This window comes from Phasianus colchicus, chromosome 19 (genome assembly GCF_987193195.1).
Source record: "Phasianus colchicus chromosome 19, bPhaCol1.hap1.1, whole genome shotgun sequence".
Classification (NCBI taxonomy): Eukaryota; Metazoa; Chordata; class Aves; order Galliformes; family Phasianidae; genus Phasianus; species Phasianus colchicus.
The window spans coordinates 3,114,697-3,140,695 of record NC_143454.1 but is presented as its reverse complement, the minus strand read 5'-3'; the positions used below and the strand labels follow the sequence as shown (position 1 = coordinate 3,140,695).

The 25,999-nt window shown below is 46.6% G+C and overlaps 1 protein-coding gene across 25 annotated transcripts in view; it reads left to right on the top strand.

Annotated features, from left to right (window-relative positions):
• EXD3 (exonuclease 3'-5' domain containing 3) overlaps positions 1 to 25,999 on the top strand; it is a 247,190-nt gene that overhangs the window by 38,991 nt on the left and 182,200 nt on the right. For 22 of the 25 annotated variants that reach the window (XM_031601473.2, XM_090121060.1, XM_090121057.1 and 19 more), the window contains one exon: positions 19,374 to 19,488. In XM_031601473.2, the coding sequence (XP_031457333.1) occupies positions 19,452 to 19,488 (37 nt within the window). In that variant the 5' untranslated portion in view covers positions 19,374 to 19,451. Of the gene's footprint in view, positions 1 to 11,773; positions 11,847 to 15,744; positions 16,941 to 19,373; positions 19,489 to 25,999 lie in introns of those variants that run through there. The other 3 variants (XM_090121050.1, XM_090121049.1, XM_090121051.1) reach the window with 2 other exon arrangements.

Below are 25,999 nucleotides of genomic sequence, written 5' to 3'. Positions count from 1 at the left end.
GGGCGGTTGGAGCTTCTTGATCCTTGAGCAGCCTTCCAACCCGAGCCATTCTATAATTCTATGATTGTATGAAACCTAGAGTAACGCAGGTAAAACGGTACCAGTTAGTCTTTATTTATTTTTTTTTTTTTAATTTTTTGTAGCATTTAGCTTGAGCACACAAGTTCCTGAGATCTCATGGTGTGTTTCTCACCATGCTGCTGTTTTGTCTCCTACATTTCAGTTGGCCACCTGAAAAATAAAGGTAGCACTGCCTGATACACTTTGCTCCTCGTGGCTTCTAACTTCAGTACCTCTGTCTGCTTTTGTTCATCACCCTCTGTTCTGTGGGGGTTCAGCTCTCCCAGGAGAATCCAGTGCTGGTCTCTGAGGTAGGGGATGCTGGTTGTCTCACGGGCTGAAAGCTCCTTGGAATCCTTCTGTCTCACTTTTGATATTCCCACTAGAATTGGAGTTAGTGTAGCGTTGTTAACTACTGTACCACAGTTAACGTGGGTTTTGTTATACAGTATTTATGTTGTGCTTCTCTATTGCTTAAAATTAAACGTAAGAACAAAAGAATGAACAGATGCAGGCTTTGAGGAGAATTGTCTGTTTTCAGAATCTTTGGCAGTAGATATACTTTGATAGGTTCTAAATTAGCTTCATCCCCTTGTGGCAGCATACTGCAGGCTCAGCTGTAGCTGCTATGCAGAATTTTAAAAACTCTGCACATCTAACAGATAAAAATGAGAGAATAATGTACTTCTAAAAGAGAAAATGCAGTTGGGTGTTGATTTTAAGGCTCCTACTACTGTTGCAAAAACTCCATTAGCTGCTGCAAAAACTAATTTCCTTGTTGGTATTTTTACGTACTGTTGGATTTGGGATGGTTTATCACTTAGCAGGATAAGAACATGGATGATTCCCGAATACCTTTTCAGCATGTCTGCTGCACTCTGTTTTCCCTTGTCCCAGAAGATCCCTGTGCTCTGTAGTGAATCCCACAGGACTGGAAGGGGGGAGGACCTCTTGGATGAATAGCAGATTGTTGTAATCTTTTAATTTCAAATTCTCTTCTGTCCAAAACATGTTCTTACTGAGGCTTGGGCAGCTTGGAAAAAAAGAAGAAAAAAAAAGATGAGCAATTTACTTTTAACTTTCGTCTTACTAAGCCCAATTATTGTTTTAATTATCCATTGTTATTGTTTGTGACCTTCCACTAGGACTGTTCAGTTTGAGTGTAGAAAGATTCCTGCTTTCATGTGAGGAGGGTGTGACTGTGAGGCAGCGTTTTTCCAGTTGGGTGGAACAACTTATCTTTCTTCTGCTTTTTGTGAGCATTCCTCTTCAGCTGAATGCTGCAGGATCGCTTATTGAATTGTTTATCAAAAAGAGAATTTTATATTGGGGAGATTGCATCCCACATTCCCCCAGAAGCACCAGGTGATTCTTTTGCTGGGGGGAAATGCTGGCAGGAAAAAGACACTGTCAGTACCCTCTTCTTTAGCCTACAGGAAAAGGAGGGAGAGCTCGGAGGTGAGGAACTGGGCAAACCCACACTGTGCAGAGAAGCTGCCCTGTGCAATCCACATCTTTAGCTTGGGATTGTGCAATGCAGCCATGAGGAACCGAATGCGCTTCAATGAATAAAGTATGAAAACCGTCCTTGTGTAATTTGTAGCTGGTGTATTTCTGTTTTGTGTCTTGAGGAGTTAAATTCCCGTGTGATGGAGTCAGGGTTTTGATGTAATGCTGGAAAGCAAGCGCTGCCAAATTGGAGTCCATGGCTTTTGCAATTGGCGGCCCTACTGCGTTATCCATAACAAATGGACGGCTCAAATGTTTTATGTTTATAGAGCTAATTTCCTAATTCAAATGCCAATTTAAGAGCTCTGGCTTAATGTTTCTTCTCTTGGTGACCATAATCTATTGAGGGATTGAGTTTCAGATCAAAGCCTTCCTACATCTTGCTACACAGTACTGTGCTATCCGAACTATTCTGAATGTGAAGGAAGGCAATGTAAAACACTCTTGCTGCACGCAAATTATGCGGAATGCACTGGAGGTTGGAACATGTAAAGTCTCTGACTGAGCAGTCAGTCTAATGCTAATATCTACTGGGCGCATTCTTAAATTTGTCTAATATACTGGGTTGGATTTGCAGCTCTTTCTATAAGGAGAGCTACACAGATGGGTATTTATCATGTTCTGTGCACCTGAGTTTGCATTTAGTTTGTCAGTTCTAAGTATCTATCAGTCTTTAAACCGAGCTACAGTCTTATGTTTTACATCCGTGCAGTGTATTTCAGTGATTTGTTTGGAGCAGGAAAGAAGTGAAATCACCAGAGGGTTGGCCCAAGATCTCATTGCAATTACCAGATATACGGGTTAGATGTGTATGTAGCAGTGTCAAGTAAAATATATGAATATATATTAGAAAAAAAAATAAGTTACCTAATGGCAGTGAAGACTTTTGAAGTTGGAAACTACAGAAACCAGTGTATCATTTTAGAACATGCACATTTGGGAACAGGTTTGTGTTCCAGCTTCTTAAAACTATCACCTCTTGTTTTAATCAGTAACACTCTTGTTGAAAACATGCTGAACCTCCTGAGGGGAAAACAAGTGAATAATGTCCCACTTTTCATTAGACTCTAATTAGTTTTGCAGTTATGAGGTATAAATCAAAAAAGGTAAGCAAAAGCAGCAGTTCCCAAAGCAGAGGGCTGTGTAGGCTCCTGCTAATGGCCGTCTGGCTCCTTGTGCCTTATGTCGGTCAGAGGCTGGAATTCAGCAGGGTATGGTGAGCTTTTCAGCCTTGTGTGGTCAGTATAGATAGCAGCAGGAAAATCCTCCTCTTAGCATACCTGTTGGAAAGGGGTTTCTGATTTGCATGGATTTGAAGGGTGGGAAATGTGCTCACCAGAGCGTTCTCAGGGGCTGCACTCACAGGGTATTTGAGCACGCTTCACTTGGCCTGAAGAAGATGCATTTTTCAAGAACTTCTGCTGTGATTGTGAAAAACATTTTTATAAAGAGAGCTTAATTGAAACTTCTGCTCTCGGATGTGTTTTGCAATGCGGCAATTTTAATTTTAGTGAAATATGGACATTGTGAAACTACAGAGATCTGAAAATGGGCACGAAAAGAAAGGAAACTTAAAATGCATTCCCTTCACACACGGCTTATGCAAACTTAAGGTAAACCAGACAGTGGCAAAAGCAGGGCAGAATGGTTCATGGCTTAGGGCTCAAATAAAACTGGGGGAAGCAAAGATGGAGAATGTGCTTCATTCTATGCAGTATCTCCAGCAGCGTGGGGAAGATCTGCAGAATGACAGATGAGATTTCTCCCCAAAGTTGACTGTGATGCTCTGCTCCTACCCATCCCTCTGTTTCCTGGGATCAGAAGATCCCTTCCCCCGGCCAGGGGGACTCGGGGCTGTCAGGAAATGCTCCCCTTGCCTGATGCTGTGCTGTGTTCTGCTTGTCAGCTGGATCCAGCTGAGAAAACACCTTTTGTTGGTGGCTGCTCCTGTATGCACACACAGGACCCACGCAGGCTGCAATGAACTGGGGAGGGTTTTCATTCCTGAGGCCTTCAGGACAAAGCTAGGCTGGTTTTGTGTTTGTGGTTGTGGCTGCCTAAGCATGCAGCTTTTATTATAAATAGAGCAGATAGCATACAGCAGTTCAAGGGGAGGAAAATGTCTCTAGCTGAACTGAATTCTATGGAAAACCAATTCTTCTTTTCAGCATTAGAACACAGACTATTGCTTTGCACTGTGCAACGCTGAGCATGTGCAATCTCAAACAGAGGTACTGTCTTACAGACACAAACTCATGGGGCCCAAACAGATTTAATAGTTGAGATTGGAAGGCGCATGCAAGTCTGTTCAAAATCTGTTGTAATTTGACATGTGCTTTGATTTCCTGCCAGCCCGAAAATGTAGGTCAGGAAAAACAGGTACTTGTTTCTACAATTGTGTGATTGCTGTAGTGCAGCTTACAGAAGCACTCTCCTTTTTTTAAAAAAGATTTGCATGGATACATAAATCTTTACACTTAGAGAAGGAAATTAGTATTTTGTTGTTTTATTTTTATTTTTTTCCAGAAGGGCTTCATTCTTTCCACAATATGCATGTGGACATCTGAACGCTCTTCTACTTGGAAAGCAGAGGAAAAGAAAGCGGAGTGCTCACCGGTGTAAAATGCCCAGGTTTTTGGGGATCAGCACAGGCTGCACTGAGAAGCATTCTGAGCCTTTCCTTGCTACATTCCCTGGGATGCCACTATTGCCATGGGTATGGTTTAAAACTTGGCTGCAGCAATGAGGTGATGAGGGAATGTGAGGGAAGGAGAAAAGAAAAAGACAAAAAAGGGAAGGAGCAGAAAAAAAGAGACATAGAGCTTTGGTTGTTTGTTACAGATACATAAATGTTTGCAATTTTACTAGGATAACATCATTTTGGCTTTCGTTTTATATACTTCATTTGGGATGTCTTCTTTATGCATACTGAGTTTAACTTGGATTGAGATGAGGAACTGAGCGTGGGCCTGTAATATCTCTCTTGGTGTTAGATTAGAAATAAAAACAGAGCAATTTCACTTTTTTTTTTTTCCTGTTCTGGTCTAGATGAGCGCAAGGAGAAGCAGCCCTTCTGCTGTGCTGCTCTCCCGGACTTTGCTCTGCTGTGCAGAAGTCACTGGGGCGCTGCCTGTGTGGCTGCTGCATGTTCTGCAGAGCAGATTTCTCCCATCCATGCTGCCCCAGGCTGCTCGGGACAAGAGAAGAGCATCATTCCTCTTGTGTTCCTTTGCTAGCAAAGGGTTTGGTAATAGGGTATCAATGATGCTAAAAGCAAGTGGTCTCAGGGGGCTTTGAGCTTTCTTTTGATGGGCACTAAAAGGTTTTCATGTTTGGGTAGAATTCAGCTTTTCCATACCACCATACCGTTCCTTTCTACTCCTCAGCTCTCCTACAAAAATATCCATTTCCTTGGCCTCACGGTGGCACCCCAGCACCGAGTGTCCCCATGGTTAGCACAGACTATGGACTGCAACGCCATGGGCATCTGCGTCCCAGGGCTGTGTGCCACAGCTCTCTGTGCCTGCCAAGGATGATTCAGCAATATCTGTAGCTTTTGTCATGATGGTCTGTGGGGATGCTGGAGGCGTCGGGGCCTTTTGCAGGAGTTTGCAGGAGGACGAGGCACTGCCTGGCATCAGGTGTGCCATGAGAGGGTTGTGCTGGCACCTCGGGGGGTGCTGCCAATGAGACCAATGCTGTCCTCGTTCCGCATGACAAAACATTTAAAGGCCTCTTGCTCATGTCCAATATCCGCGGTGTGCACACAGGGTGATGCTGAGGCAGGCTGTCCCTGACGTCGCTGCTTATCCCCAGAAGTGCAGCTTTGGGTCTGTAACGGACAGCCAGCAGCTCTGCGGCCGTCACTGCACAGATGTACGAGAGGTCTGGTGCCATCTGATAAAAGCTGCATTGTTTGCAAGCTCTTTCTGCCTTGCTGCTGAAGTCAAAAGGGGCTACTGGAAATGCTTTCAGTTTAGCATCTTTTGCAGATTGTAGATCGATACAGTTGTAATTGTCAATTCTATCCAGGAATGGCTTCTGCCTCCCTGCTAATTGTTTGCTCACCCTTCAGAGGCCCCTGGACTCATCAGATTGGCTGTGACTGCGTGTGAGGCGTCCCTGTGTGCGGCGTGGCTTCGGAAGCTGCGTGCAGCGCTGTGAGCGGGGCAGGATGACAGATGAGCGGAGCTTCCTGGGCAGCAGGCAGCGCATCCCCCAGCTGGGGGAGAAAAAAAGGAGAAAGGCAGATTACCCCATTGTGTCTGCAGGGCATCGGTCGCACAGACAATGACCGTCCTCTTTGACAAGAGGATTGTTTAATTAGTTAAGGGTTTGATAAAGAGATGACTGAGCATGCAGCGCTCTGAAGGCATCTGCCTGTTTAGTACAGCAGGCATGTCCCCCGAGCTCACTCAGTGCCCTTCCTCCTGGGGGACCTCTGGGGGTCTCCAGGAGCTCTGTTACAAATCTCAGAGCTGCTTACTGTGAACATATTAAACTGAGTTTCTGTTATCTGAGAAACAAATGATAATTTAGCTGCTGGTAAACTAGTTCTGACCATTCAGAGTGAGGAGAGTTATACTTGGAAGGCGTGTTTTTAATGTATGATGTGTTCTGGTATCCTCAGGCCTCTCATCTTTCAGCTTTTCCATAGCTGCTTTGTCTTTATTTTCAGTTTGTTGCAAGCATCACCTGTTTAGATTCCCTCCCACAGACTCTGAACTGCAGCACAATGGGAATCCATGTAAACAGGCAATCATTTATTTTGCAGAGGTAAGAGGGTGTGAGCCAGTGGCATCTAGAGTAAATGTTACTGCGGTCATAAGTGCAGTGTTACACCATCTTTGCCATGCTCCTGAACTTGGCCATAAAATCTAATTTGAAATACAGAAACAACAGAGCAAATACTTTTGATCTATTAGGGTGAGTCATCAGCTCATGGCCAGAGATGGTTGGTATCCAGCCTTCTGAATGCACCAGGGATCGTGCATCAGCACTGCCCGTCCTGCACTGGGGACAAACTGCCGCTGTGTGTGCAGTTGCTGATCACTGTGTGTGCAGTTACTGATTGCTGTGTGTGCAGTTACTGCTCCCCTTTGTCTGCTCAGGGTGACAACTGGGGAGGCTGTGCTGAGTGTTGGCGTCCTTCCTCCTCCGGCCTGGGAGTGACAGTGTGTCCGTGTTGCAGAGGGACAAAGCCACAATAAAGCTGCAAACACTGACAGAAGCGTAGGTCAGGCACGCTGCAGTCTCACACCATGGTTATTTTCTCAGTGCTCCTGTCTCAAAATGGCTGGGCTGCGAGTGTGCCCCAGCCCTCAGTGCATGAGCTCTTACAGCCTTTCTGAGGCTTAATTAGTATGTATGGATGTGAATGCAGCTTGATGCTTAGAAGAGCCTTTCTGGAGGCAAACACTGCCGTGCTTCCAGGAACCTTTCAGTGCTTGATGCTGAGCATAGCAGCAAACACAGTGGAGCACCCACAGAACTTTGTGCAGCCCAGAGCTGGTGCCTCGCTTGCTACTTTTCCAGTAGAGCTCTGTAGGAAGATGCACAGTTCTCTAAAAGATGTTATTCCTCCCAGTAAATAGCAAGCAGTGCCTAACTCCATTGATGAGCAACTGTCCTCCTCCTGTAGCACCCCTAGCTCAGGCCACTGCTGACCCAGCTGTGTGTGCCTCTGTCTTCCATCAGCTTCCATCAGCTTTGTTACCCATCAGACTAACAGAGGTGGGGAAAGGACCTCTGGAGAAAGCCCAGCCTGAGCATTTCACCAGCACTGGTGGCTGCTTTGTGCTTTCTGCTTGATCATCACTATAAAGTTTCCCTTCAGCTTGAGCTGTGCCAACCTTACCAACCAGCTTGGGAAACGGTACTGTTTCAGCATTTGAAGTGATTAATAACTGTTAGGAGTTTGCAGTTTTCCACTTTCAGCATGTCTCCTCTGATTTCCTGCTTGTGTCCCAGAAGGTTCTGTAGCAGGTGAGAGGCACAGGGAGAAGCATTTGTGTGATGACTGCAGATCTTCCACAAATGCAGTGTCCACCCAGCCTCATTTGATAACAAAGGCAGAGGTTTCCTTAGTTGCAGCATCTCATCCTCACTGTGGCAGGAAAATCCCACTTTGATTCACACAGATGTGTTATCCTGGGCTCCATTAGAAGAGGGGTGGCCAGCAGGATCAGGGAGGTGATTGTTCCTCTCTACTCTGCTTTTGTGAGGCCCCATCTGCAGTACTGTGTCCAGGTCTGGAGCCCCCAGTACAAGAAAGACAGGGAGCTGTTGGAGAGGGTCCAGAGGAGCCACAGAGATGACCAGGGGACTGGAGCAGCTCCCCTATGAAGACAGGCTGAGGGAGCTGGGCTTGTTCAGCCTGGAGAAAAGAAGGCTGCGGGGTGAGCTCATTGCAGCCTTTCAGCACCTAAAGGGAGCCTACAAACAGGAGTGGAATCAACGCTTTGGAAGGGTAGATAACAGCAGGACAAGGGGAAATGGTTTGAAGTTGAGGGAGGGCAGATTTGGGTTGGATGTCAGGGGGAAGTTCTTTACTGTGAGAGTGGTGAGGTGCTGGAACAGCTGCCCAGAGAGGCTGTGGATGCCCTGTCCATCCCTGGAGGTGTTCAAAGCCAGGTTGGATGGGGCCCTGGGCAGCCTGGGCTGGTATGAAATGTGGAGGTTGGTGGCCCTGCGTGTGGCAGGGGGTTGGAGCTTCATGATCCTTGAGGTCCCTTCCAACCTGAGCCATTCTGTGATTCTGTGGTTCTGTTCTGAAGCATTGCAACACGGGCAGTCCCTCTGCTTCTGCCTTTTGCTGCACTGCTCCTCTCTGTCATGGAGTTTCTTGTTTATTAACCAAATATTGCTGTCTGTAAACAGCGTCAGGCTGTGAGAAATTTCTTCTTCCATAAGTAGTAAATAACAACTTTCCTGCACCTTATTTCCATCACTAGTCTGATAAATTCCCTGAAGAGGGCCTGGAACAGCCTGCAGTTACGCGCAGCTTTAAGCAGCTGGGCTGCATTTACCTGCAGGGAGTCCGAGGCATCTTCCACTGAGGTGGAGAGCGAGAGTGGTTTTTCTCTGAGCTAATGCATACTTGACAGCTCCCCTTCCTCTAGGGAGGGTTGGTGAAGGAAGAGGTGGTATTTGGGACTGTCCATAAAAACTTTTAAGAAAGCTTTAAAAGCATGTAAGAAAGGGATGCAATGTGAACAGTTTAAAGGCAAACAGATGTGGCACAGCAGCATATGGCAAATGTTGGCCAAAGCACCCAACACTCTTGTTATCATACATCCTTTGGGCGATGCGCACTGCTGGTCCCATTCAGCAAGGTGCCTCTCTGGGGGTTAGGAAGGAGATAGAGGTGCTGCTCTCTCTTCAGCCAAAACACACAGCAGTTCTGGGGATTTTGGATAGAGTATGTAGCATCCTGTTCCTTTTACCAACCACCTAAGCATCGCCTCCGCAGTGCCTGCCAGCTGAATGAGTGAAACCAGAGGAGAAGTCAGGGTTCCCTTTTTGTTTGCTTTTCAGTCCCTGCAGTTTCTGGTAGGCATTTGCACAAGCAGACTTGCAGAGTGGAGAGCTTTGCAGGAGAGCTGTACAGGGTGGGATCTCTGCAGTGGTTACTTTGATCAAGTGTGGACTTGTGCATAGATAAAGCTTCACAAGAGACACTTCATGGCATTGTGGCAAAACAGTGTAGTCACACTTGCTTGATGTAGCTAGCTTGCTGCCCTGTGAACAAGCGGATTAGATTATATCACCCCTGAGCAGACATTTCATGTAGAAATGAAAAGGGAAAGAATTCTGATCTTTCCAGTGGTTGCCCACAGCTTTGGTATTTAACTTTGAGTTTGCTGCCAGTTGTTCAGACGCCAAATCATTTGGCAGACATAAATCAGATATTTCTGCCCATGCCTAAAGGAGAATAATATGTTGGTTCTAGCTTTTTTATTGTTTTATGAGTTGATTCGTCATTACTTACAGGTCTTTCAAAAGGTGGTTAAAGCTATGCATAAGCTGTAATACTTGGTGAAAAATTAGACTGTCATTATTGCAACTGTAACTAAAGCTAATAAATCATACTGAGAAAAACACATGCCTTTCAGGTTAATAATACTGTTTATGGATATCTAACAATCCAAAAGCTGGCTAATACAACATCTTGCTCAAATTCTGTAGGCAATGGTGGAGGTTTTTCTAGCACACTGGCATCTCTTGGTCTGAGCAGCCAGTCTCACAGGAGCCATGTGCAGCACTGCACACCACTTCTGGAAATTAATCTGAGCCTTTGAGTACTCTGTTTCTTCTGAAACTGTGAGATCCATTTGCTGAGTGGTGGTGAGGAGGATGGAAAGGAAAGCCCTGGCTGGCTCCCCTTAGCAGGTAAGCAAAGGGCAGTGAGAGGGTTACTGCAGACCCATCTTCCAGTGCAAGGAGAGTCCTGGCTCCCACCCCAGGTGTTTGAGGTAGGGTTTGTTATTACGTGGTGCCGTAGGAAGGAATGCTGTGAGGAGAGCAAAGTTTCAGCTTCAAAATTTGCCTTGTTCTGGACAATGCCAACACCTCTGAAACTTGATTACAAACCTGTCTCCCATGTGAAAGATGTTTCCGCCACCAACTGTGACCTCATTAATCCAACTCATGGCATAAACACTGCATTCAAAGCCTGCTTACTGAAGAAGACCTTCTTTAAGCTTTTTTAGAAGATAAAAGGTGAGAAAGAACTCACATCAGTTTACTATCACACATGGTATAGATAGCACTGACATGGCTTGGGAAGTGACCAAAATTTGGCACACATTGTGTGCCACATCGTATATTGTAAAAAACATGCTCAGATTTTATTTGGCTTTCCAGGCTTCCACATTAGCCTTGCACTGTGGGAAGACAGTGTATCTTGCTGTGGGTGGAAGGTGAGGAGGTGTGCAGGGTAAGCGTGGTGAAGTCATTGGCTTCAAGTTCTGGGAGCTTGACAGAGACTCGGTTGACCTTGAGGAGCAATCTTGATTGACCTTGATATCATTTGGAGATGACAGCAAAAACAAAACTTGCTCAGACAGAAACAGCGAGAAGCCTTGCACTGAAGGATTAGAGTGAGGTTTTAGTCCCCGTGGGGTTTTTAGTCCCTTGGATGTAATAGCTGAGCTGTGTGAGATAGTGGTCTTCTCAGTGCTCAAACAAGGCCCCCAGTGCCATCTGATGTTCTGCCTCCTTGCTGCCCTCTGTCTCAGCATGTCAGGTCACTCCGAAACTGACATTTCTCTCAAAGCAGTTCAAGCTTTTATAAGGTAAGAGGTTTGTGGAGTAATAGCAAAATGGCTGGCCCAGCTACTTGCTTTTCAGGCATTTAATGAAGATGTTCCCTGAAGGGGATCAGAGGACCTATACATAGAGATGCTCACATCAAAGCCAAACATAAATAAGAGGTAAAACTTACTAGAACAACAGCAGGCTTCATGTTGTTGACAAGACGTATCAGATCTCAAGTGAGAAAAACCTGAAGAAAATCTGGGTCAAGCCTGACAAGATAACCTAGAAATGAAAGTGCCAATAGCTTGTGAGATTCCTCCTGAATTCTGGCAGTTTTTATGAGGCAGACTGTGACAGTGCCTGCAGGAAAAAGAAGGGGGGTGCCACCAATTTGAGTGTAGCCTGAATCCTGTGTGAGCTGCAGAGCACTGCCTTAACTCCAGTCCAGGAGGGAAGATGTAGAGCTGCAGACAGTTGGGATCTGAGGGATTTGCTCATGACAGCAATAACAGAGGAAATGTTAATTTGAGAGGAAATCCTTGGATTATTGTAGTGTTTAGACCTGGTCTGGAGTGAATATTATCAAAAATAAATCAGCATGGCATAGTTTAAGCTCCTTTGAGTGAACAGAAAGGGAGATTAGCAAGGGAAGCAGATCAAGATGGAGAAAATTTACTGGATTGGTGAGATTACTCATTCATCCAGTAAAAGTTTATGTAGTGTTGTGTCTGTAGCTACAGCTATTAGGGCAAAGCCCCCAGGAGAAGAAAAGCTTCAACTCTGTTTTGTCAAAAACAAACCTTCCTCCCTCCCTCCTTCCCTAAAGGACACAATTCTTAAAATTGCATCCGTTTTGTCTGGAAGTTTGCTTGAGCATCTGTGAGTCAGGAAGTGATGATTTCTACTGCGAGCTTACCAACTTGTTTGTGCTTCCAAAACTCTGCAGTGCAGATATGGCTGAAGTCTCTCTCCTGGTGGTCCCTTGGGATCGACCCCCAAAGTGAAGCATTCAGCAGAAGGTAAAAGTTCAGATCATGCTCCTGCATGCATTGATGATCCATGTTAGAGTTCTGACTCATGTCTGATGGCCAAACAGCTGCAACAATTTAGGACATGACTGTCCCCCACTGTTTATTAGTGCTGCAGAAGGAATGTGTCCTTGTATCTGTTTCTCTAGCTCAGAGCACAGCAGTTTCGCACAAATACTTTCACCCACTGCTCACGTTAATGTGCCAAAATGGAAAGCAGAGCCATGTGCTGCGCAGGCTTGGCCCAGCTGTGCTCCCAGGCAGCCTCTGCTGGCAGGGGAAGGTGGGCTAGCAGCTGGCACGAGTGGCAACCTCAGCTGTCATGGCCACGCTCACCAGAGCCCCTCAGTCAGAGCCTTTTGGAAGTGTTGGACTCTGGAGGATGGCTCATGTGTTAAAAAAGATAACAACTAAGTTTGCGCAGAATAGTGAAGCTTCCTCTGCAATCCAGGAGAAAGCATTCACATGCTCTCTGTCACAGAGTGCTGGACAGATGTTAATAGTGCTGGCTTCATTGCTTAATCGTGGTGCCTAAACTTGAAATCAGACTGCTGGGAAGCAGACAAAGAGCCTGAAGAAGTCAAAACGAAACTGCTCCAGCTCTGTTTTGGGAAACAGTGAAGTCTGCAGAGCTATTCTGGTTATGCTGTTAGCATGAGTTTGTTCTATGATTGGAAATAAGACAGTACAGTAAGATTAAAGAGGGGGGGAGGAATGGGAGGGAGCACTTAAGTTACTGAACTGTCAACATTTACAGCACATTTACACTGTGTCTTCTAGTAAGAAGGAGTTACATGTTCCTATTGCAGCCACGTCCATTACTGTGCCCTATGGCTTTGCAAGGTTTCTTTTCCACATTGTGTCTGTTGCAGTCATTTTCAGTTGTGGTCAGCAACTTGGAATGAAATTGGTAAATTGTGTGCCACCTTCACCTCTTTTTCTATTTGGACTTTTTATTTAAATTTTGATTCTGGTTAAAAATTCTGCATTGTATATTTCCAAAGTTTGTGTAAGTTTGGAAGCACAGTGGTGCGCTGGAAGAACCTTGGGTAGGTCTGGTACCTTCAGGTCCTTGAAAGAGCTTTTAGAAAATAGCAGCACAAATGTCTGGTAAGCCTGGAAAGCTGTCCTGTGGTTTATAAGCATAAGCAAACTGGCAAGCAGAGCTTATTCTTTGGGCCTTTTCTTCATGTGAATACAGAAAAAGCAAGCAGCAGAAAAATGCAGATAAGACTGAGGCTGAAAATCAGCCTCTCGTGTTAACACCTCTCAGAAAGTTGGGTTTCTATTTCACTGCTGTCTTTACACAGAATATTCTCTGTTCATTGTTCAGCTGGAATCCTGAAGTGGTCAGGGTGCATCAAGCCGACAGCCTAACTAAGCTAACCCTTTCATTCCACTGTCAGAGAGTTTGGGTGCTGCCAATCCCACTCATACATCTTGGTGTACCTGCATCACTTTGATGAGACCTGTGTGGGTCACGTTGTGGGGTCAGTGCTGGGTGTGTGGCAGGGGTGTGTGTGAACACATCTTTCCTCCCCTGCTGCCGCCAGGTTGCACTGCAGGGTGGCACAGAGCCCTGCCAGGCCCAGCTCCTCTGCTCCTGCAAAAGCATGGAGCTGGGTCTGCACCGTTCACTGATGCCAGAGTTTGACCCGTGTGCTTTGGGTTTTGTCCTTGTCATCTTCCAAACTAGTGTTGGAGTTTAGGCTGCCTTCCTGATATGTGTCTTTCTGGAATGAAGGGAGAGGAAGGGTTTGCACGCAAGGTGCTGGAGGGCATTGGTAGGTGGAAAGGATGAGAAATACAAAAGGTTTTATGTAACACAGGTACAAGAGTAGGGTCGCTTTTGTTATGCTGTGGGCTCACTTACTGGAGCAAATCAGCAAACCTAGATGAAGGAGGTAAACTTGTGATTAGTATTATCTTGTATAAATATTTAAATAAACAAATAGGAGATAAGGAATTTTGAGTCTCAAGATGCCCTTCTAGAAAAGGAGCTGAAGATTACGTTAGCAGGATGTGGCCCTTCCAGCCTGGAACTTGTGGGCTTGCTGCTGGGATGAGCAGCTCGGCGGTGGTTTGTCAGCAGAGGGTGCCCGAGTCCAGCAAACACAGCTGCACTGCTGCGGGTTGCGCTGCAGCACCTTGCTGGCCAGAGCCAGCATCCTTCGTGACACCGTGCTGCGGAATGGCCTTGGGCACCAGGCAGAGTGCCCGCAGTCCTGCCCTGGGTTCCAGCAGTGCCTCGGGTTGTGCCTCTTGTTTGCAGCGTGAAATTTCCAAAAGACTGAATGATGGATGCATAAGGGCAGCGAGATGGGCAGGGGGAAATTGCTCTGTAGAGCAGGACTGTGCTGCTGATGGAGCAGGAAGACTTCATAAGTGCTTTGAAGAGATGGAGGGAAATAAGAAAGGGCAGAGACCAGCAGCCGTAGTGCTGCACATGAATTTACAGAGGTTTGTGCTTGCGTGTGCTGTTGGCCTGTGGGAGCCTCTTGGTGGGAGTGGAGGTTTGCAGGAGATGAAGGATGTCAGGCTGGAGCCCTTCTGATGCTCCAAGCCGGCATACAGTGGCAGGGCAGGCTGTGAGCAGGTTTCTTCCTCTTGGTGCAATTAGCTTCTAGGAAGCCAGGTAGCAAACTGTCCCCCAGGTAATTCTGGAGGCTGCAGTAATTATTAAGAATGTATTTGCTTTGTCATCCATAATCATGAGCATTCAGATTTACAGGAAGAAAGGACAAGCATTATTCTCACCAAATGCTCTGATAGGCAAATGCTTGGGCACTGATCTGCGTGGGACAGGCAGCAGCAGGAGCCCTGTGTGGGTGAGTGTGTGCTCCTTCCTCTGACTCACACGTGCCTTGGGAGTCACTGTGTACCTCAAGTGGGAGCGTTTGGAGGCACAAGGCACTGAAGCATCACATTTAAAGGTCCTCTAGGCTTTCAGGGACTCAAGTTTCAGCTGTGATTTTCTTTTCTTTTTTTTTTTTATTCCTTTCCTTTGAGAAAGAGGTTTCATCTCATTGCAGGAAGTTCTGTTAGGTTTCTCTCTGCACACCCCCAGTATCTCCTGGCTGTAATCTCAAAATCACAGACCGGCTTAGGTTGGAAGGGCCCTCACAGTCCCCATCCCCACCCCTGCCGTGGACTGGCTGCCTCCCAGCTCAGGATACCCAGTGCCCATCCATGGCCTTGGGCATCTCCAGGGATGGGCACCCACAGCTCTGGGCAGCAGTGCTGGGCCTCACTGCCCTCTGGGTAAAGAATTTCCCTCTAACATCTAACCTAAATTTCCCTTCTTTTGGTTTAAAATCATTCTCCCCTGTCCTGCCACTATCACGCTGTGTAAAAAGTCGTTCTCCCTGCTGTTCATAAGCTCCCTCTAAGAACTGGAAGGCTGCAATGAGGTCTCCCCACAGCTTTCTCTCCTCCAGTCTGAGCACCCCCAGCTCCTCAGCCCGTCTTTGCAGCAGAGGTGCTGCAGCCCTCTGCGTTCCTCGTGGCCTCCTCTGGCCCCGCTCCAACAGCCCCACGTCTTTCCTGTGCTGGGGCCCCAGGCCTGGACGCAGTACTCCAGATGGGGCCTCACGAGGGCAGAGCAGAGGGGGACAATCCCCTCCCTGCCAGCCCTCTGTGGGTGCAGCCCAGGGTGCTGCTGGCCTTCCGGGCTGCGAGCGCACACTGCTGCTCGTGTCCAGCTCTTTGTCCACCAGGACCCCCAAGTCCTTCTCTGCAGGGCTGCTCTCACGTTCTTCTCCCATCTGTACTCATATCTGACATTGCCCCAACTCAAGTGCAGTACCTCGCACTTGGCCTTGTTGAGCCTCATTGAAGAGCACTGATCCCAGGATGGACCCCAGGGGACACTGCTTGTCGCTGGCCTCCACCTGGACATAGAGCTGCTGACAACAGCCCTCTGGTTCCGACCATCCGACTAATTTCTTATCCACCAAATAGTCCACCATTCACATCCATAGCTCTCCAGTTTAGAGATGAGCATGCAGTATTGGGCCTTACCAAAGGCCTTGCAGATGTAGTGTAGATGTAATCACTGCATTACCTTCAGTCAGACCCTGATGATAACTGCTTCCCATGCAGGAAGGGAAGAGGTGAGGCTGCTGTTTGTATAAGGGAGGGTGAGCTCTACTGTCAGGAGTACAGCATGCAAAAATGAAGCTGGCATTTAACCATGCTGAAGTTGAAAGCCTTGGCAATCCGTAAGAGAGTTGGATATATGTTGATATTTTGTCAGCTGCTTTCTAATTTTAATGTCAGAACTAATGAGGCAGAGGAGGTACTGCAGAATGGCATAACTCTACTGATTTCTGTTTCAAGCTGTCAGCTGTTCCAGTGAATCTTATTATGATAATAATGGTGTAAAATGATTTCCTTAACTGTTCCAAAAACAATGATCATTTTGTAAGAATTTCATTTTCCTGAAGCAGAGAGAGAAAGAGATCTCATTGGGACCTCGTGGCACTCCAAAGACACAACAGGAGACAGTTAGCTTCCCACCACCCTGGGATTTCTTGTGAACACGCTCAGTAGTAGGCAGTGACAAAGTGTGACAAGCTGAGGTCTGAGGTGACATAATCCCGGAATGCAGCAGATTTGGGTGCTGTGGGTTACCAGTCTGGATATCAATTCTGGGAAGAGATTGATTTTGTGACCGACACAAGCTGGAAAACCCAAATCTGGCTCCAGGTCTGCTGAAATGGATTTAGTACAGGATCCAAAGTCTGTAAAAGTCAGTTAAGAGACACGCATGGACTTTGGATAAGCCTTTCAGTAGGGCTTCTGGGGCTAGCCTTACCCATACTCCCGATTCATTTGCTTTTGAGAAAGAAATCCTTGATGCTGGTATCTTTGGCTGTGTGTGCCTGTACATTCCGTAACAATAAAGCAATAAAAGCCAGGTTGCAAGAATGCGAGGTAGACTTAGCAATCCCAGCATGGAGAATACAAATAAACATCGCTTCCTGGTCGCTGTCTCTTTGTTTCTAACACTTTCAGTTACTCTCACTTCACACTTTCACATTGTTTTCCACAGCGGAGCGGAACTGAAACGTCCTGCTTGCTTTGGTGAGGCTGCTTTCTGGGGGGAGAGGTTTCTGTGCTCGCCAGCTGTGGGCCTGAGGAGCTGGGTGCAGCTGGGCTGGGATGGCACGCCGCGAGGGAGGCCTGCTGCTCATCCCTGCTGGTGCTGGGCCCAGCGCTCTGCTCCCATTCTGCAGCAACGGGTGGCCCTGCCTGAGCAGTCTGCGGCTCCTGGTGTGGTGCTCGCTGTGTGAGGAAGCAGAGCTGTGAGCAGAATTCAGAATTGTTTCATGCTGGTGCTTTGCCTGGCGGTATCTGGTGTGTTTCTGTATGTGCTGTGTATGGGCCAGCACATGCATATATTCAATTCTGGGGAGAATTAATGGTACAGAGGAAAATCGATTGGTTAGACACTCAGCTGAGGTAGCTGTCCAGAGTTTCTAGATGGTCAGCAGGGAGAAACTGGTTCTCCATAGGCATTTCTTTATGGTCAGCAGTGTCCAGGGGAGCTCCTGGGGGTGCCCCATCTCCTCTGGTCAGTGGAAGGGCCCAGGTTGGGTGAGCTGCATGTGATGGGTGGATCCCAGCTAAAGTGCCCACAGAGGGGCCGTGTCTCCAGAGCAGCACCAGTACCCCCTGCAGTTGGTTTGAGAGGTGCTTCTGGTGTGGTGTGGGGATCACTGCAGTCCTGGAGTTTAACGAGCAAATCTAGCAGATGGCTGTGGGGAACAGAAGCTTGTAGGGTATGTGTGGGTACGTGGTGGTATGACTGCCCTCGGGCCAGGCTCCTTTAGGGAGAAGACTCTTCCTTGCAGTGTGGCTGGTGCTCCAGCAGAGCACCTTTGGGGCTCAGCCTGTGTCTGTGGGGCAGACCTGGCCCATAGCTGTCCTGCAGCCCATGGCAGCCCTGTGCACCAGAGCATAAGAGCATCTGGCGTGGGCCTGCTCTTGAGGCAGGCAGCCAGGCACGTCTATGTGTCTTTAAAAGCTGCTCTAGATCTATGAATGTGACCCCACAACACTGTGGCTGAGGGCTTGGTTTGGGTTCCCTGCCCCCCAAAAGACAGTCCTTCTGGAATCCCTATACAGTGACATTTTAAAGGGAGTGTAAAAGAAATCTTGTCAGAGCTCTGGGAATCTGCCCAGGCACGTTCATGTTGGTTACTGTAGGGGCTCCCTCAGGACACAACCTGAAAAGCCATGGCTTGCACGTGGGGAAATGCTTCTCTGTTGCCCAACTGCTGAACAGAGCCAAATTCTTCAGAATCCTGGAGCGGGAACTTGCTGTACCAGGGGGCTGTGTACTGTGACAGACTGCAGACAAATTACAACCCTTTTGTTTTCTAGGAGGCTGATGGGGAAAGCTATGCTTAGGTTAAAAAATATTTGCTCCACTTCTGCTATCTCCGTCCATTGTACATTTAATTTTGGCTGAAAACCTAAAAGAAAGCAAAGGCCCTTTGCTGTTACAAGATGCTGAGGTTAATTCTGACCCTAAGATCACACTGTACAGCTGCTTGCACTTAACAACTTAGTGTGTAATGCTACAAAAAGTGACCTTCACTGTGCCTGGTAAGAACATAAACCTTTGGATCTCCCCCCTCGGAGTGACGTATGCCTAATGCTCAATGTGGGATGGATGTTTCTGAAGTTACGTATCATCTTTTGAAGACCAGGGGGCTGTTACTCTGAGGACATCCGGATGCACTTCTTGCTCTTTGTGATGTCCTGTTAGATGGTGCTTTCTTCATACTGCTGCAAACAAAAACCAAAATGCTGATGTACCTTTAGCCTGTTGTACAGTGACTTAAATCACTTGTTGTTATTCCTGGTACATGTGTATTTTTCTAAGCACTTGTGTTCCACCAGCACACTCAGAGTGAGTACTCTCAAGGGGGAATTTCCTTCCTGATAAACAATTCTGCAGTGTGATTCAGCAGGAAGGATGTTGTGGTTAAGGCACTGGATTGGGATTTGGGAGACATGGGTTCTGTTCCCAACTCTACCACAATCAAGATGTGATGAGTGGAAGGGCAAGCAAACAAAGAGGAGGAGCTGCTTGACTGTGGCAAAAACATGCTTTCATGTTCACTGTCCACTTTGGAGGTTAGTTAGGTCTGTTTTTTGTTTGTCTCGATCAAGTAAACAGTGATAAAAACTCCTGTTGGTGCAACTGAAAACTGAAATCTAATCTTGCACTATTCCAGGAACCAGATGTAGTTTTAGCTATATGTAATGACTTTCATGAGGTTTCACATGCCAGTGATAGGTGTTTTTTAGTTGACTTTACCAATTCCCTGCTCACTTCTCTGATCTCCTGGCAATGTACTGTGATTTCTATGAGAAGTCATGAACTCACATGGTTTGTTCAGTACCTGGATTACACAGAAAGGCTATGCACCACACACATGATATTTCCTTTGCCACACAGGGTTAAGTTCCTACAGTTTGATCCTAACACTGCCTTCCTCTTTTCAGAAGCAAGAGCTTGGCCCACCAACTCCGAGCTGTAGGCCATTAATCTCAGCATCCTAATTTGGTGCCAGCTTTGGAAGGATGAGTCAAGAGGGCAACTCAAGTGATCGGCCTGCTGGTGAGTGAGTTTTCTGCTCCTCTCGACATTTACCTGTCCTTTTTGTCATTCAGCATCATTTCTTTTCCATTTGCTATTGGAGGGGAATTCTGAGTAACAAGTAGAGCAAAAGCTTTGAATTCAGTGCCACACTGCATGCCACAAAGGTGGTCAGATCTCTGAGGTTTCGTGGGTGCACAGCTAGATATCAGTGTTTATTTGTATCCCAGCTTGAAAATGTTTACAACAATTGCTTCAGTAACTTCCCACAAATTCAGAAGGGTGTACCATTTTTATTATTGTATTACACAGCTCATTCAGATTTTATCTATAATTCAGTTTTCTCATGAATTGCTTCTGTCATTGCTTTACAAAGTAAGACCCAAGGAAGATGCACACACATACTGTTGTCATGTCCCACAAAGTTTTGGTGTCTGGGTTCTTGGTGCAGAGACTGAATGGACAGGAACTCATTACTTTGGCTCAGTCCTGCCAAAAATTTCCTCTCTTCTTCCATCCCCATCTTTGGTTACTGGAATTCAGTATCATCTGGTTCTTCTGGCAGTTTCTGCAAAGGAGAACTGCCTGGGAGACACGTAAGCCTGACAGCCTCCCAGGCTCAGCTGTGTGCTTTTTTGGATGTGTAAAGGGGCATTTTTGTTTCTGACGTGAGGGCTATTTTTTGACAGTTTCCATTGTTCCCCACTCTTTGTTAATGGGTGAGGTCTTTTTCTCTGATTCCTTTTTCAGAATAGAGACTGTTATGGGAGCTGTCTGCTCACAAGTTTGGGGGCTTTCTTTCTTTCTTTTTTTCTTTCTTTTTTTTTTCTTTTTTTTTTTTTTTTGGTCAAGAGGGTTTCTTCCTCCTTTTTTAGACTTGCTCAAGCAAACCCATCCAGACTATGTCTACCTGGAGGGATTGTTAGAATATCCTCTTACTGGTACAGCAAAGAGAGCTGCTCTCATAGTTGCCACCCCTCTGCCACACTGTTTTGCTGTCACTGTCCATATGTGTGTAGGCAGAGCAAATTGTTGACTTTGAGATTCTGAACACTAAAGATCTTGTCTGTGGAATTGAATCTGAGAAGTCAATTGCTCATTAAGCAATTCTTTTAGTAGCTTTGAAGAAAAGGGGATCTTTCGTTGTTCATTTCTGCACTGCCCAGCTGGCCATGGGGACGAGAAGAGAGAATCTCTCTTCTTTAGAACTCTGACATGCTTTTACTGCTGTGAACGTATGTTGATTGCACGTCAGGATGTCATGCACATTCATGAGTCATCCACAGAAGGACTTAAGGCAGGGTCTTTGGAAAAAGGCCTTCAAGGGAAGACTCCACAAGCCTTCCTGGGTGCTCACGAGAGAGGTGTGGGTCATCCAGTCAAAAAATTCATAGATTGCTTATTGCAACATTATTTTGGTAGAAATAATAGAAGTTTTGAGTTTAGATCTGCTCTCTAAGAAGCAGGCACTAGAATGAAGCTGTCAGTAGGGACACACTGCCAGCCTACTACTTCAGTAGTATTTTAAGCCTTCTGCTGGAGTGCTTACTACCTGCTACTCTTGCAGTCAAAGTTCTGGTTACACAGGTCTGATCAACTGATGATTTATATCTTGGCTGAAGATGGGGATCTTTATATTTGTGTCTGTGTGCTCAGCTTTCAGCACCAGGCTTCTGTAGCCACCTAATTTTTCCATTGTCAATTCATTTCATTATCTAAGCCTTGCTAGCAATGTAGCTATAGTTAGAGAGGAAGGATATTATAATCTTGTGAAAGATTAAAATATTTTTACTGTAATCCAGCTGGAAGGGTAGCACTTTTCTCAGGGTAGGAGACAGCCAAGGCTTTTCCCATTCTGTCCTCCCCTTGTAGAGAGGAAGGAAGTGCTGGCAAGGGCCTCCCCAGCTTCCTGTCAACTTCGGAGCACATTTCCAGACACAACCTTCTCCGCCATCCATCACCCAGCCCAGCCAAACAATCACAGCAGTGCAGGGTGAAAAACACACATCTCACATAAACACTTTGGAGGCAACCTGAGTGCAAACCGCTGGAATTCATGTGCAGCCTGGTTTGATCTGTAAAGCTCTGTCTGACAGCAGGCTGCTGAGGAGCTTCTTCCCTTCCTTTCCTAGTGAAGTATCACAATAATCAAAATTCTCCTTTAGAATAAGATTAACAAAAAAAAAATTTTTTTTTTAAAGGGCTGATGTTTGATAAGAGGCTACTGGGCTGGCAGACTGTGGAGCCTTAAGCCAAGGAGGTGAGCAGGGATGATCTCTGTTCCGCAGCACCCCTGGGTGATGTGTCTGGCTGCAGGGGAAGGAAGTGAGTGTTGTCTGGCATTACAGAGGCAGAGATTTCTGTCAGGTCTGCAGGCTAGGGCAGTGATGAGGCAAAGTTAGTCTGTGATGCTTTGCAGGAGGAAATAAATAAGGCGGAAGCCTCACCTTTAAATGAATCACCTCTGCTGAATACAGTTCCTTGCCTCTCTCCAGAAAAGGGCTCTGAACTGAATCTTGGTCTTTTTCTCATATTACTGGTTTCGTTTAAAAGCTGCATTACAATATTTAAATATTATTTTTAGACCTCTCTGCTCTGGACCTTTTTTAACCATTCCCTAAGCCAACTGTTTGGTTTTCTTTCTTCAGTATGGGCTCAGTATTCTTATCAAGTTTGAGCTGGGAATTTCATTTTGTTTCTGATAGCAACAGTCATGCCTGCAAACATCAACTGTTAGGAGATGATGCACTCACTGGAACATCTCTCAAGGCAGCTGTATAATCCTGCAGAATTACTGGATGTCACAGAGTATCTGGAGTCTTAACTTGATTGGGAAGCAAAGTTCCAATGTTTGAGGTTCAGTTTTCCCTATACATCTAGTCTGAATGATGTATGTAAGGCTGAACACCTAGGTTAGTCTAAAGGTGGGCAGGCACATGGTCAGAGCTCTGGCTGTGTTATCATGTACCCTGCATCTTCCTGTAGATGTTGTTGAAGCCATCCAATTGCTCTTTGGTGTGAAGTGCTCCAAAATTCCCTCCCACAGCTGGTATCCAACAGCAAGGGAACTGGTTTGAGCTTGTGACTGAAGGAAAGGAGGGCTATCAGCCATCAAAGCAAGTGTCTGCCTTCCTCGCTCCATACGGATGCTGCCTGTGTTGAATTGCACTCCGTGCCTGAGCCCTCTGTGTCAGCTAAGCACAGCACTGGTACATGATCATGGTGTCAGTACACCTCCAAGATTTCCCTGTTTGTGTCCCCGTGTCATTGGAGAGCTGAGGTAACATTCATCTCAAGAGTCCAGCTTAATGGTAAATCTACAACTCACCTTGAAATTTCCTCTCTGTGTACTGGCTTACGTGACAGCTGTATGGTAACAACTTTCAGTGCAGCTGGTGCTATTATGTAAAAAACTGTGGGTAATTCTTAACAGCTTTATGAGTCTGAAACCAGCCCAGCTCCATGCTGGCTACCTGCAGGAGCACCTTTCTGTGCAGCCAGATGTGTTTGCTGGGGCTGTGCCATTCCCTTTCTTCTGACTTTCTTTTGTTGCCCTTCGTCTGGGCTTGTAGCGGGTGGGTGGGGAGTAAGCTCCTTACATGCCTTTAGATGCTCTGTGGGATGGGAGTTATTTCTTGTGTAAGGTCTTTGGAGAACACAGCACTGTGCAGTCCTTGTTTGAAATCTGAAGGCATCTCTGAAATGCTAACATTTATTTTTAAGTCTACTAAAAATGGGCATGGATAACACCAACTGAAAAAGGAGGTAAAATGGGCTGGGCATGGGGAGGTGGTAAGGATCAGTAATAGCTGTGTGTTTGTAAAAACAATAGCAGAAATAAGCAAACAAAACCCTTCTCCATCAGGGCAAAGGGCTGAAACTAAGAGAAGTCAGATTTCCCCCCAGTTAAGGCTGAGAGAAGGTGCTGTCAGTTTGAAGCTGTACCATCATTTAAAGGCAACAGAGCAAAACCGGGCACCCAAAGCTTGAGATTCTGCCTTAGACATGAAGTCCCCAGACAGGGAAGTGAGGCTGTCAAATCCACAAACTGTTTAATAAAAGTATCATTCTTCCCCTTTAGGAAGCTGTTTGATTAGACATGGGAAAGAGTTCACATTGACAGCAAAATTTCTTAATGTCCTTGTAGCAAGACATTTACTGTGAGCCCACCTCTGGCTGTCCGCTTTGGAGGAAGAAGACCCCTCCAGCAGCAGCGGGTGCAGTTCTGCTCCGTTCCTACACTCACCAGTCTCTTACCTTTCTCATCTAGCCGTGTCCTATAACAGCAATGGGTTAAATGAAAGTGAGACGGGGCTGACAGCGTCCCTCTTAAGTACAGGAGGGCCAACTTGAAATCAATCCACCGCATGCTAGCTCAGCAATGCGAGGAACGCGGGGCAGCAGTAACACGATCGGATCTGCTCAAACCACCGAGCCAAAGTGGTGCTGTGCTCAGAGGGGCTGTGAGGGACAGAGTGTTTATTTCCAGAGATCATGGCCATGGAGGCTGGAGGAGAGCAGGGAGAAGTCATAAGCCCATTTGGGTACTGGTGTCCAGCATGGCTCAAGGGAAGCAAACCCTCGCTGCAGAATGCCTCTGAGAAGTCAAAGAAATAGGCTTGTGGTGGCAGTGCTGTTTGCCCCCTTTGACTGAGAGAATTGTGTTGAGATTGACACGGAGCTCTGGGGCATAAAGTGATAACAAAGAAGTTTTCCCCGGGTTGCCTGCTGGTGTCTGTGTTCCTCTTTGCAGAAAAGGATGAAGTATAAGAGCCGCATCTTCCCACTCTGCCCCTTTCAGATTCAAGGGAGGCAAAGGATGCACTTAAAGCCAGCAGCCCACACAGCCAGGTGCGAGTAACAAACATTGGCAGAAAATTGAGCTGTGAAATCAAAGGGGCACTTCTCAGTGCTGGTGAATCAGAGGTGATTAGTTACAGGGATGTGTGCTATATCCCTGCTCCTGCCACCTGCTGCCACTGCAGCATGATGAGAGCTGCCGGGGCTTTCTGCGCCCGCTTTGTCCATCTCCACAGCCCTGGGTCACTGGATGGAAGTCCTAAGGAACCTGCAGGAGCAGAGGGGCCTGTGGCACTTAGTGCACGTCTTCACACCCAAGGTGTCTGCCCCTTAACAAAAGGGGTTGGGAGTAAAACGCGGCCTCCCTTCGTGTGGGGAGGGAGGGAGGGATGGCCGTGCTGCTGCGGGACTCGTTTGTGTTTTAGTGGGAACCGTGGGGCAATGGAAGTGTTCTGCTCCGAGACTAAAGCCGTGTTTGCTGTGTGTGATTGTGCATTCTTTTAAATTAAACTATTTTGCAAGCACTTCCTTCCTGCATTTCTCAGAAGGAGGGAGGGGGGTGTGCAAAGAATGTTTAACTGCCTTTGACGGAGGAGGAAAACTGAAGAAAACAAGCGATGCAATCCTAACTACTGACCTTTTACTTGAGCTTGGTGATGTTTTTCAGCAGCAGAGCCTCCAGGGAGTAACAGCATCCTCCTTGCTATTGTGCTGCCTGCCCAAAAAGGGGGCTAAAGTTCAGCTTTTATGATGTTCTCACTCTGGGCTTGTGGGAAAAAGGCCACATTCCCTTTCTTAGGTCATACGAGTGCAAGAGATGACAGAGTCCTACAGTCTAACCCCAGGGCATTAGGCCAGCACAGACTGAGACGGGGATAGACAGCTTGGTAAATATGCAGCCTGCTCTTTTTCCTTGCGAGATTCACAGCAGGTGGGAGGGTAATTTACATTGTTAAATTAAAAAGCACTGATTTATTTTATGTTGGTGTGTTATTGTTTCATAAAAGCACATGGGTCGCCATTACTCATGATGGACTCTTGCACTTTATTGTTAAATACTCCTTTTCCACTTTGGTCGACAGTTACTGGAAGTGAACGTAGCCTCTTGTTTTTGCCTTAGTGGGTAACTAAGCATTAAACAAAAACCCAACCTCTGTCCCTGACAGACCGCTTGTTTTTAGGAAACTCTTTCCAGTTCTGAGGATTGAGATGATTGCAGCTGATGTTCTCATACAGCCTTGCCCATCAAACTGTGTGCTCCCCCTGCCCTCTGGTAGAGGTCAGGGGCCAGAGAACTGTGGGTCCCTGGGCTCACGGGTTCAGGTCAGGCTCCCTGCCTCCCACGTTTTTGGCTAGCAGTATGGTAGGATGAATGGTGCTCATTCCCTTACAGCTTCTAGAGCTTCTATCTGTTGAACCTCCCTTCAGCCTCACTGCTGAAATGCTGTCCAGTGGATATCGAGCTGGAGTTCCTGAAGAGCATGATCCTGGCTGTGCTTCCTAAGGAGAGGAGCAGAGCCTGGGGCTTCTGCCTGGGAAGGCTGCCTACTTTAAGGACGCAGGTGCTATTTACAAGTGCTTTAAAGTTGCTTAACACATACTGTTTAGAAAATAAACCTGGATGATCCTGACCTCTCTGCATTTGCATCCTTTCAACAGCACTTGCAGCTCCTGCAGCAGATGACGGTGCTGCAGTGTGTCAGCCTGGCCACGTGCTGCTGTGCTTTTAGAG